This window comes from Pseudochaenichthys georgianus, chromosome 16 (assembly GCF_902827115.2).
Source record: "Pseudochaenichthys georgianus chromosome 16, fPseGeo1.2, whole genome shotgun sequence".
NCBI classification, from domain to species: Eukaryota; Metazoa; Chordata; class Actinopteri; order Perciformes; family Channichthyidae; genus Pseudochaenichthys; species Pseudochaenichthys georgianus.
In genome coordinates this window covers 43,332,912-43,345,089 of record NC_047518.2, presented here as the reverse complement: position 1 = coordinate 43,345,089, position 12,178 = coordinate 43,332,912, and the positions used below count along the sequence as shown (strand labels likewise).

At 38.7% G+C, this 12,178-nt stretch overlaps 1 protein-coding gene across 1 annotated transcript in view; it reads right to left on the bottom strand.

Annotated features, from left to right (window-relative positions):
- LOC117461366 (soluble guanylate cyclase 88E-like) overlaps positions 1 to 11,133 on the bottom strand; it is a 43,435-nt gene extending 32,302 nt beyond the window's left edge. Inside the window, exons 1-4 of the mRNA XM_034103193.2 lie at positions 11,075 to 11,133; positions 10,194 to 10,370; positions 6,187 to 6,319; positions 5,233 to 5,407 (exon numbers count right to left, since the gene is read on the bottom strand). Coding sequence (XP_033959084.2) covers positions 5,233 to 5,407; positions 6,187 to 6,319; positions 10,194 to 10,345 — 460 coding nt within the window. The 5' untranslated portion in view covers positions 10,346 to 10,370; positions 11,075 to 11,133. The remainder of the gene's footprint in view (positions 1 to 5,232; positions 5,408 to 6,186; positions 6,320 to 10,193; positions 10,371 to 11,074) is intronic.
- Positions 11,134 to 12,178: the final 1,045 nt, after the last annotated feature.

Sequence of the window (12,178 nt, the reverse complement as noted above, 5' to 3'; positions counted from 1 at the left end):
TCCGTCTGGATGTGGAGCGCTTTTGCTAAATGTTTAGACAAATTGCTCGTGTTACCGCCCTTACATGCTAAACTCTTATTGCACTTTAGGCAACGAGCATCGAGACGGGTAAAGTTTAACCACACCTCGGGGCGCGTTCTCTCCGTCGTCTCCTCCGTGTGTGTGTCTGCATATAGCAGCTGCGTGTGTGTAAACGGCCCCGCCCCCTCCCAAGCAGGCGAGGGAGAGAGATAGAAAATACTAAACATAATCATAGAAGCATTTTTGCAGTCTTTTTGCATGTTAGAAACGGAGTCGGCGACACTAAAACTGCAATATAATGTTTTTATAGCAATAACACATGACATATATGTTTTACATGTCTCCAGTACCGATAAAAAGACCGCTAACGTCGGAGCTTAACGGTACCACGGTCTTTAATAATTTAATACCGGGGCTCGGTACCCATCCCTAGTGACGAGTGTATGCAGCCACGTTGTAGTGAAGTGTGTGTGTGTGTGTGTGTGTGTGTGTGTGTGTGTGTGTGTGTGTGTGTGTGTGTGTGTGTGTGTGTGTGTGTGTGTGTGTGTGTGTGTGTGTGTGTGTGTGTGGTGTGTGTGTGTGTGTGTGTGTGTGTGTGTGTGTGTGTGTGTGTGTGTGTGTGTGTGTGTGTGTGTGTGTGTGTATTTCACATAAGCTTATGATGAGTTATATAAAAGTAGTGACATGGATGTATATTGAATGTGTAACTGCAACAAACTAGTTGTAATGCAGATAATATATGTATATGCTTCTCTTGCACTTTTGGTTGCATTTCGTTGTCCCGGTATTTCTACAATGACGATAAAGTGATATCTAATATAATATAAGTAGGCTCATCACTTTCAGTTTTAAAGGTCAAACTGTTAGCTACATAAACTATTAACTGTTGTGTCATTGGTTCTCTTGGTCCAATACTGTTTGATAACTGTAATTAAAACAAATATGATAATCTCATAAGGCTATTTCAAAGAGTACACTCCAGTGCTCTCAATGTCTTTTCTAACCTTCTCACTGGTTTCAGTTCAGTTCTCTGCATTATGAAAATTAATGTGCATAGACTTAACATATTGTCCACACACGGTGAACTTAATGTTGCTTTAATGTCATTGAGGTTATCTATCTGTAGTATCACAGCTGAAAGTGAAGGTTGGCTTCTCCACAATGCCTTTCAACTAAAAAGAAGACATGGTGTACACTGTTTTGACTTTTGTACTAAAATGGATATATTCCTTTTGACACCCACGGTAAGATATTGTGTTAAACACCTAAAATACCATGTTTTGTTTTTCAAAGTATAGGCCGTTTTTAAATATGCAAAAAAAGGGCATTACATAATTTATAATGTGTCGTATCGTATTCATTGGACAAACCAAATAACACTTTGGAGTAATTGTCAGTAGTTTTTTTTTAATACTTAAAGTGGACCTATCATTCTATACTTGAAACATATATTGTAGGGCCATACCTATACAAAACATGTCTGAAGTTTTTTTTCAAAAATACCAAACAGATCACCCATTGTGCCTCATACTGCTCAAACCCCTCTTATGAAGCCCTGTTAGAGAAACGCGGATCGTGGGTCCTTAGCTTGAAAAAAAAGAAAGAAGAGGAGGCGGAGCTAATGCCTGATCAGAATTCTACCGGAGATAAAGTTAAATTCTGCTGTGATAAAACGCCATCCTGTTCTAAACCACATCAAGGATTACTTCAGAAACAGTATGGAGCTCAAATGCTTTTTCTCTTGCGGGTTTATCACAAGGTGAGTTCTTTTTTTATTTCCTGCTTTTTAAACACATGTGCTCTACGGTACAGGTTAGCTCTGAGTGTTAGCGAGGCTTGCTAATGTAAACAAAGACGAGATTACGTCCAAAACACGTCAGGCATTGTGTCTGATAGCAACTTTCTGTGGGTCCGCTGCCGATTTGACGTCAGTTCGGATGGAATTATGTATCCGCTCGTTGTAAACCAACACACTCTCACTCCCTAAGCGTCCAATAGCGACGTTTGGTCAGTGTCCGTGGCGTCCAATTGTGACGCTCCTAGGCTCCTTCAGCGTCATAAAGGGACGCAAATAGCTTTCAACTGATTGCAATGTATTCCCATCTGCGTCGGGATTTGACGCTCATGGAAGCACGGCATTCGTTTATGTCGGCTGCCCTTAAAGGTAATGTGAGCGTCCATTCCCAGGAGTAAATGGCAGAAGACACTACACTACCCAGAATCCCCAGCTATCGTTTGGACTACACCATGTGCTCTTGACAAACCCCGTGATAGTCCTCAAGCTCTGTGATTGGAGAGTATGCTCCGAGGGTTAAGCCGATTCTCGAACAGCACTTGAAATGGGATGGAACCACGGCAGACTGTCCAAAACTGGATTTGAACGGGTCCACCGCGTCCCCCCTCCCCCACCCCGTCCCCAGAACTACACATGCTGGCTATTCTGTTTCGCAACATGTTCTCTATGGCACGTCTCTACTGGGAGTTGTAGTTTTAAAAGACGTTTTCGTATTTCCCATAATAAGAAGTTGCCAGTATTAAACTGTGTACATCCCTGGAGGTTTAGGGGACAGGAAACACTCACATTTAAAACATATAATTAATAAATGGGTGAAAATTGCTTGTGCCCAATATGGCAGTATTAATATATATACCCACATGCCAGCTAAGGTCAGAAGAGCTTTATTTAACAGCTGGTCTTATGTGTGTGATGTGATAACATTACATTACATTAATTGATAAGCCTGAAACATGCACTTGTCAAGGTTCAGAGGCACATTTGCAAATATGGCAGGAGCCATCGATCAGCTTAAGATAAGATATACTTTATTGATCCCAAGTTGGAACATTTGCGTTACATCAGCATGTGTAGCAGTTAAATATGCAGTTGTGTTTATTTGAAAATCATTTAGTATAATCACATAATTCTGTGTTTTATATTCAACAATTCTGTGTTCTTTATTTATTGATTGTTCAATACCTGACAAGGCCGGAGATGAAATATCTACATACATCTATAAGAGTATAATACATTATGTATAATATCAGTTAAAATAAGTGCTTCAACATAGTTAACATTGCTGGAGGTATGCACAAATATTGATAGATGTCTTGTAATGCACTATTGAGGAACCTGCAACCCAAGTTTTTCATTCAGTGCAGAACTACACCACAGTTGTGTAGGCCAATATGATATGTCAATAAACCTTAGACAATCTTGAAATCTTGAACGGGATGTGCAAAATAGTCATTACATACAGTCTTTAATTAACAATTAGTAGAGAATAACGAGTAATGAATATACTTTATAGGGATCGTATTAATATCTAATAATAAAAATATTGAAATTCAATAACATGCTTTAACCACCAGGTGTCTCTTTATATCATCTGTGCACCTTTATGGTGTAAATACAGCCTATCTACCAATTGGATCAAATATAAAAGTGAGCCGAATTAGTGTTGATACTGCAAGGAGACGTATTGTGTGAAAAGAAATGTAAGATGTTGTTTAATGGCTGATATATTTATGATCCACGTCACGTTTTCAGTTCCTCATGTTTGTCTTCTCATCAGGGCTCTATAAATACAGAACTACGGCAGATATGTAATATGTAATGCAGCCGAACCGTGTATTACAATGCCGTTATGTGATGACTTTCAAAGAGAAAAGCAAGCACACTCGGAATAAGGTATTATTATTATTTTGGTCTGTTTCCGGTATTTGTTATGACGATGTGCTCTGAGATGTGAGACTGGAATTGCACAGGGGGGAAATAACGTAAGCTATCTTTAGATGCGGATTTTGTTAAACTAATATGTTTAGGCTGTGGACCAACACTATACATTGACGGGGAAGGGGGTAGCAATAAAGATAACACCATTAAACAGTTACACAACATAACAGAAATAATATCGATAGCAGCGTCCCTAGCAACCACCTTGGTAACAATGAAAACGTCGCGATTTCCTGAAGTAATCTTCGTAATAACTAGCAAACTAAAGATCATGTACATCCACTGCACACATAATCTGAAATAACAACTCATATTTCTCGCATCAAATGACATCAAAACGCATTTTAATGGCCAAACTAACTTTAAAATAGACTTTTTCTACCGAGAATAAAACGAATTTCGGCCATGTTTTCTTTTTCTGCAGGGAGAAATGTGAAGATCACGTGACAAAAAAACGGGGTTTGTCAAACAGAGCACATGGTGTAGGCCAAACGATAGCTGGGGATTCTGGGTAGTGTAGTGTCTTCTGCCATCCTTTACTCAGAAAACATATTTGTTTCTCCGAATCGAAGGGGAAAAATACAAAAGCATTGCACACAATTTAAACCAATCAATGTTGTGTAATTAACAAGGATAATCTGGTGTTTTTTAGTCGATGAGTAGTGCAGATATCACTGTAAAATCAATCGACAGTAAGAGGAGTACTTACTTCCGGGTGTAAAATTCTCTGTTATCCAATGGGAATGGATGCTCACATTGCCTTTAAGGGCAGCCGGCATAAACGAATGCCGTGCTTCCATGAGCGTCAAATCCCGACGCAGATGGGAATACATTGCAATCAGTTGAAAGCTATTTGCGTCCCTTTATGACGCTGAAGGAGACTAGGAGCGTCAAAATTGGACGCCACGGACACTGACCAAACGTCGCTATTGGACGCTTAGGGAGTGAGAGTGTGTTGTGTAAACCCGTTTTTAAAAGATGTGGGTACGGAGGAAAAGAGAGAGGGTTTTATTTTCTGACGCTGCGTGAGTTCCCTGACGCACCGGGGACACATATGTATGTATAAAAGACATCACAAAGTGCATTTTGCATGATAGGTCCCCTTTAAGCACATTTAGGTTAATGGGATTCGAGCGTATCCCAGCATGCAATGGGTAAAAACCTACATAAACACAATGTGAAGATTTAGGCTGCGATTGATTAGTACTCTTTGCTCTGCACTTGTTCTCTGGGTTGGGGGTCAAACCCAGTTTCCTGTGACTGGCAAAGTAATAATAATAATTCATTTATTTTATATAGGCGCCAGTTTCAAGGCTCACAAGGTCGCCATATAAACACATAAAAAACAAGATGCACAATACATAACACCAGCATAAGAGACATAAACAAGACAATGCAGTATATAAATCAATCAAGAAGTGTGGTAAACCCTTTATACATACAGTCTATGGGTAAACCGTAGCTCTGGGCCTCGTTACCTTTGACGAACTGGGTGAAACCTTTGCGGGTGCTACGATAGTGCAGCGTGAGGCTCGTCTCGCACTCCTCCTCCACGCAGAAGCTGGGCGGCTGCACTTTGGGGAAGGAGAAGCGAAAGTACTCGTGCAAGTTGTCCAGCTCGTTGATGAAGTCGCGCACATTTCGCCCCAAGACCTAAAAAAGATGGATGATGATGATATTTAAATTGTAAACTGTGCGGTTTGTTTATTGTGTATTATGTTCCTTGTTAAAGTAGTTTTTCATGTTGTCAGAATACTGGGTATTGAGGATCTATTTTAATGTCTTTCTGGTGCTAAGTAGTCATTGGTTTTGTTTCTACACCTCCCAACGATCGCCTTTTACCCGAACAAACGATACAGTAATGTTTTAACACACAATGTACACAATATCTGTTTTCTTTTTTTGTTACTGCTGAGTTTTATTCCATATTTTATTCCATTCTATTTCTATGTAAATACTGCTATATTTGACTATATTTTGTATTATTTAAAATATGTTGTGTTTTTTTTACTTTTATGTATGCACCACGACACCAAGTCAAATTCCTCGTATGTGTGAACCTACCTGGTAATAAACCTGTTTCTGAATCTGATTCAATACATGTCCTCTGGATTTTCAATCATTGATTTATTTTTTAATGAATGAACGAGACCTTCGTTGCCCATTACAAACATTCAATTGCAAGTGCTTGTTGTACTGCTCAACACATCTAAACAGTTCTTGTCCAGATCCAAGCGTCATGATGTGGCTCCTCGCAAATGACTTACCCATTGATTCAGAATTATTAAACATAACTGTATTCCATGAGGCCAGATGAGCTTTAATTTAGTGACTAATGCATCATCAGTCAGTGATGTAGTGTAGACATGAGGACATGCACTTAATGCTGCTGTTAGCTAAAGATAATCTGAAGGGAGGGTTCACTACATCACCTTTAGGATCCGCTCGTATCCGTAGTTTCCGATCCTCTTGACCATATAGACCCCGAAGGCGTACATCAGCTCGTCGTGGGTCTTTCCCAGAACCTCACCTGCCGCCTTGGCCAACCGCAGGATCAGGTTGTCACTGCGTAGTAGAGAGAAAGCTATTAATAATACATGTGGCTTTTAACATATGCTAAGTTAGCTGCTAATGCTACGAGATTTAAAATCAGCTTTCTGGTAGAGCTCTGACAAAGTAAAGTAAGCAACGTTTCATCAAACAAAGACAAGTGCAGGAGTGAGCACAGTCAAAATGAGAGTAAACATAGTCAAAGTAATACAACATTTACTAATGAATACTTTCTGTATTACTGTGCTAAACTGCATGACACTACAGCTGTTTCTGACATGGTGTCTAACATGTTGAAGGGTATGGTCATAGGCACAACCCGGTATCACGGCAAGACGTGAACATGTGACGATGTACCATGCTGGGAGATGTGAAGATGTCACGATTTCAAACGTGACAGTTACACGGACTGTTAACCCATGTTAACCAGTGGAGAAATAACCGGAAATACCAACCAAATGCTACTCCGACGTAATGATTTATTTTGTAATAGTCACACTCGATTACGCCGATTTTCTTGTTGCCCCAGCTGGTCGACACCTCTTTTAGCAGAAACAAAGGCTACATTAATGTATTAAATCGATGTTAATCCGTGTGTGTGAATGTGGAATTAACGGACGTGACGTTGTGCGATTGAGTTGCCAGGCAACAGCTTCGGTTCATGTTAATTTACAAACTCTTCAACTACAACCGTAGTTATATTTAAAAACATGTTAGAAGGCCTCACGAAATACTTTAATGCAAATTAAAATGTAAATGTGAAGGAATGTGTGTATAACAAAATACATCGGTCATAAACGAAACCGGAAACAGACGTAGGCAAGATCCTCAGCTCGATGATTGGATGGTTTAGCCGCAATGCATGCTGGGATTTGGTGTTTATGTGATGTGAAATCTGAAAACGTTTTTTAAAAATACAATAATACTTTATTCCGAGTGTGCTTGCTTTTCTCTTTGAAAGTCATCACATAACGGCATTGTAATACACGGTTCGGCTGCATTAAATATTACATATCTGCCGTAATTCTCTATTTATAGAGCCCTGCTGAGAAGACTTCTAGACAAACAGGAGAACTGCCGCCAAAACTGAAGATGTGACGTGGATCATAAATATATAAGCAATTAAACAACATCTTACATTTCTTTTCACACAATACGTCTCCTTGCAGTATCAACACTAATTCGGCTGACTTTTATATTTTGATCCAATTGGTAGATAGGCTGTATTTACACCATAAAGGTGCACAGCTGATATAAAGGGACACCTAGTGGTTAAAGCATGTTATTATTTTATTATTAGATATTAATAGGATCCCTATAAAGTATATTCATTATTCGTTATTCTCTACTAATAGTTCATTAAAGACTGTATATAATGACTAGTTTGCACATCCCTTTCAAGATTTTCTAAGCTAAGGTTTATTGACATATCATATTATACACAACTACTGTATGCAATGAATGAAGAACTTGGGTCGCAGGTTCCTCAACAGTGCATTACAAGACATCTATCAATATGTGTGTGTACTCCACCATTAAACTGTCATTCTGCACATTTCTTATACTTTCTACATACATCTTATAAGAGTATAATACATATGTATAATATCAGTTTAATAATAAACAAATAATAAACAAATAAGTGCTGAAACATAGTTAACATTGCAGGAAAGCAATATATTAGACGTTAAGTACTTTGTCAGGCTTAATATATATCTGTAGATACAAATGTCACTGTGTGTGCTGTGTGCTCTGCATGTGTGACCATTAAAGAATCAGAATACCTTTATTAGTTCCACAGAGGGGAAATGTGCAGCGTTACAGCAGGAAAGAGCCACAGACAGCTTAGTGTTGCATATCTTACATGCGTTAAAAAAGTACTAAGTTATAATATAATAAACAATATGCTAAAAAAAAGATAAAAAGTTACATAATTTTCAAAAATACAGATAAAAAACAAAACGGCATATATATATATTGATTTAGTGGCCAGGTATAAATGACACAGTTATTAATGGCATATATATATTGCACATATAGCACATATTGCACAAAGTTGGTTTGTATTTAGCAGCAAGGGGTGTTATAGTCTGTGTTGTGGTGTGTGTAGGAGGGTCTACTAGGGGCAGTGCTGGTTGTAAAGTCTGACCGCTGCAGGAAGGAAGGACCTGCGGTTTCAAGAGGGTTTCATCCCTCCATATTCTTCTTAAAGCTTTTTTCTTATTCAAAAGAAGACCTTAACCTAAAGTACTCTTTAATGTTTAAATTAAGCCTTATTAGTTTGTCTGTTTTGCACATCCTCCTATTAATATATAATAATAAAATAAGACAATTCAATAACGTGCTTTAACCACCAGGTGTCCCTTTCTATCAGCTGTGCACCGTTATGGTGTAAATACAGCCTATCTACCAATTGGATCAAATATAAAAGTCAGCCGAATTAGTGTTGATACTGCAAGGAGACGTATTGTGTGAAAAGAAATGTAAGATGTTGTTTAATTGTTGTTTGTCTAGAAGTCTTCTCAGCAGGGCTCTATAAATAGAGAATTACGGCAGATATGTAATATTTAATGCAGCCGAACCGTGTATTACAATGCCGTTATGTGATGACTTTCAAAGAGAAAAGCAAGCACACTCGGAATAAAGTATTATTGTATTTTTAAAAAATGTTTTCAGATTTCACATCACATAGACACCAAATCCCAGCATGCATTGCGGCTAAACCATCCAATCATCGAGCTGAGGATCTTGACTACGTCTGTTTCCGGTTTAGTTTATGACCGATGTATTTTGTTATACACACATTCCTTCACATTTACATTTTAATTTGCATTAAAGTATTTCGTGAGGCCTTCTAACATGTTTTTAAATATAACTACGGTTGTAGTTGAAGAGTTTGTAAATTAACATGAACCGAAGCTGTTGCCTGGCAACTCAATCGCACAACGTCACGTCCGTTAATTCCACATTCACACACACGGATTAACATCGATTTAATACATTAATGTAGCCTTTGTTTCTGCTAAAAGAGGTGTCGACCAGCTGGGGCAACAAGAAAATCGGCGTAATCGAGTGTGACTATTACAAAATAAATCATTACGTCGGAGTAGCAATTGGTTGGTATTTCCGGTTATTTCTCCACTGGTTAACATGGGTTAACAATACCGTGTAACTGTCACGTTTGAAATCGTGACATCTTCACATCTCCCAGCATGGTACATCGTCACATGTTCACGTCTTGCCGTGATACCGGGTTGCATAGGCAAGGGTAGTTTTCTTGTATAGCACATTTCAACACAAGGCAATTCAAAGTGCATTAAGATAACATTTAAATAAATGGGAAGACAGTCATTAAAAAGTGAAGAAAATACAAATAAAACAAAGTTAAATAGAATAAGACCGATTTAGAAAGGTTACTCTCTTCTCTCTATTGTCCTTGACTTCCAGCTAATGTCTTTTTTGTGTGTTTATTGTGCATTTTTGACGGGTGTGTATTTGAGTAGTGTGTAATGTTTGACAGTTGTTCTTTAAGAAATGTAATACAACATTTCAGATAGAAAGATTACTCTAAAAATGTGAATATGAAAAGTTCATAAGTAGTTCATATTCCACCTCGACATGTGTTAGAATGTCAGGTTCACATAAGCGTAGGCCCCTAAATACAGAATATCTAACCAAAGAATAAATGTCATTATTGTGACTGGCAGCCGAGTTTTAGCATTTATTCAAGTCTTAAAATGCTGCACTTGAATTATGCAAAAGTCAGGTTGCTATGGTATTATATGAGACTCGCTTGTGAATATTTGGCCTCAAAACAGTGATTGCTATTCAAGCATTTAAAACCTCAATTCAAGCACCACGGTATGACGGAGAAACATGATCTACGTACTTGTACATCTGGTGTCGGACAAACTTGAGGTGAGGTATCTCTGCCCGGTTCTCGATGAGCCTCCACACGTCCTCTCCGTAGGATTCATTAATATAATCGTTGACGGCTTCCAGGTACAGGCCGTACATCTTCAGAGGGTTGGAAACCTCCATATCGATGCCTTGGTTAACTGCTCAGCTGGGGAAGAAATTACACATCCCGAATACTGGCTGGACTCATCTTTGTTAGGGTCAGCAGTTTTAAATATCACAGCTAAAAGAAAATCTATTAGAATCCAGTTTTCCTCAAGAGGACAGACCTTTGGCACCGTCTTCTTAGGAGATTAAAGGGAGACATTTTGCTTGGCGTGTAAAGACTTTCCTTCAATGCCAAAGAAAGTAAAACTCATGCAGCTGCTTTCTATACAATGTCACCGACGTGGCAAACACAAACCACTAAACAAACACACAAAGGGAAATCCAGAAGCCTTTGATGCTCAGGTTCAGGTTCTTTATTTGTACCCGTAGGTATATTTAGTTTGCAGATAAAAAGACAAGGGATCCATCCTGACACACTCTAAAAACAAACACAGACAACAGACACATCTCTAATAAAAGTACGACCTGCTCCGTCAACTCTCAAAATATCAAAAAACATTTAAAAAGAAAAACACTAGTACAAACATTCAAAATGCATAATTAAATAGATAAATAGGCATCTGTGTGACGCAATTTGTTAGTTTGTGCAATAGCTGCTGGGATAAAACTGTTTCTATACCGCTTCGTTCAACTAACCTCCGGCCCAAAGGAAGAAGCTTAAATCCTGAGTCCATCCTATCATTTAATTACAGTTTAACCCGTTAAAAACAAAGCATCCAAAAGTAAAAAGAGAAGTCTCCTTACCTGCAGTCCCTCAGTTCTGTGAAATCCTGATCTCCAAATGAACCGAACATCTCCAAAGCATCGCTCCTAGTTGAGAGTTTCCACCTGCAGCTGACATGTCTATCCCCCCCGACACTTGCCTGTCAGGTCAATAGGTGACGGGGGCCAAAATAGCAGCGAGGCATGTTTGTGGCAGGTAGAGTGTTTTTTTCACACACTTAACTGGCAACGAGTCTAATTTGTAAGACATTAGCATGGCGATGAAGTTTGTGGCTATACATGGGAATCCCTCAAAAAAACATTTCTGTGTTATGTAAACCGAGGCGCACAATGGAGGCTCATTATCTGAAATTACCCTGTAGTCTTTCGCAACAACTCGTTAGGGCTTCCAGGTTTCTTGACTAATTACTCCGCATTTGCATAATTACAGTCAGGTGCTCGTTTAAAGGACAGGCATTGTGTGTTGGTTGGCATTTGAACGGTTTTGTCTCGTGAAGCTGGAGAAATAATTGCAAACATTGAGGCCTTTTGTTAAGACTGACGCTGATCAGTAAAGATTAAAATGTGATTAGCTTGTGTTTTCACTCAGATAATGATATCTGTTATGACCTCTAGACTCTAATTTACAGCTTGGAAACGAATATTGCCATCATAAAAGCAGGTATATTTGGTAAAACAAGAGAGGAAGTGTTAAACTAAACTGTCAACAAGTGTGTCTGCCCGTGAGTAACTGCAGACTCAAGGTTAAAGTACACCACCTCATCCACTAGGGGGCACTGTTACAACACCTTAATTCATTACTGGTTTATTCAATTCTCCTGCTTGGCGGAACATGAGCTGAACAATGATTATAATGTGGCCTTTTAGGGGATCCAGACAGGGAAGACCAGACTGTTATTTTACGACACTGGTGGCCTTTTATATCTGTCATGTTGCAAAATATACAGAGCTGATTAAAAACATCATTTTAATCCGCAGAAATGACTCTTTTTCATATTTAGATTTCTAACATCGTAGAGGTCTACACTTTTTGTTCACCATCAGCATCAACACCCTTGGCCTTTCAATCTTAATAGTTATATATTGAAGTACAATGTGCACATTGCTATCAATTACTCAATCCAT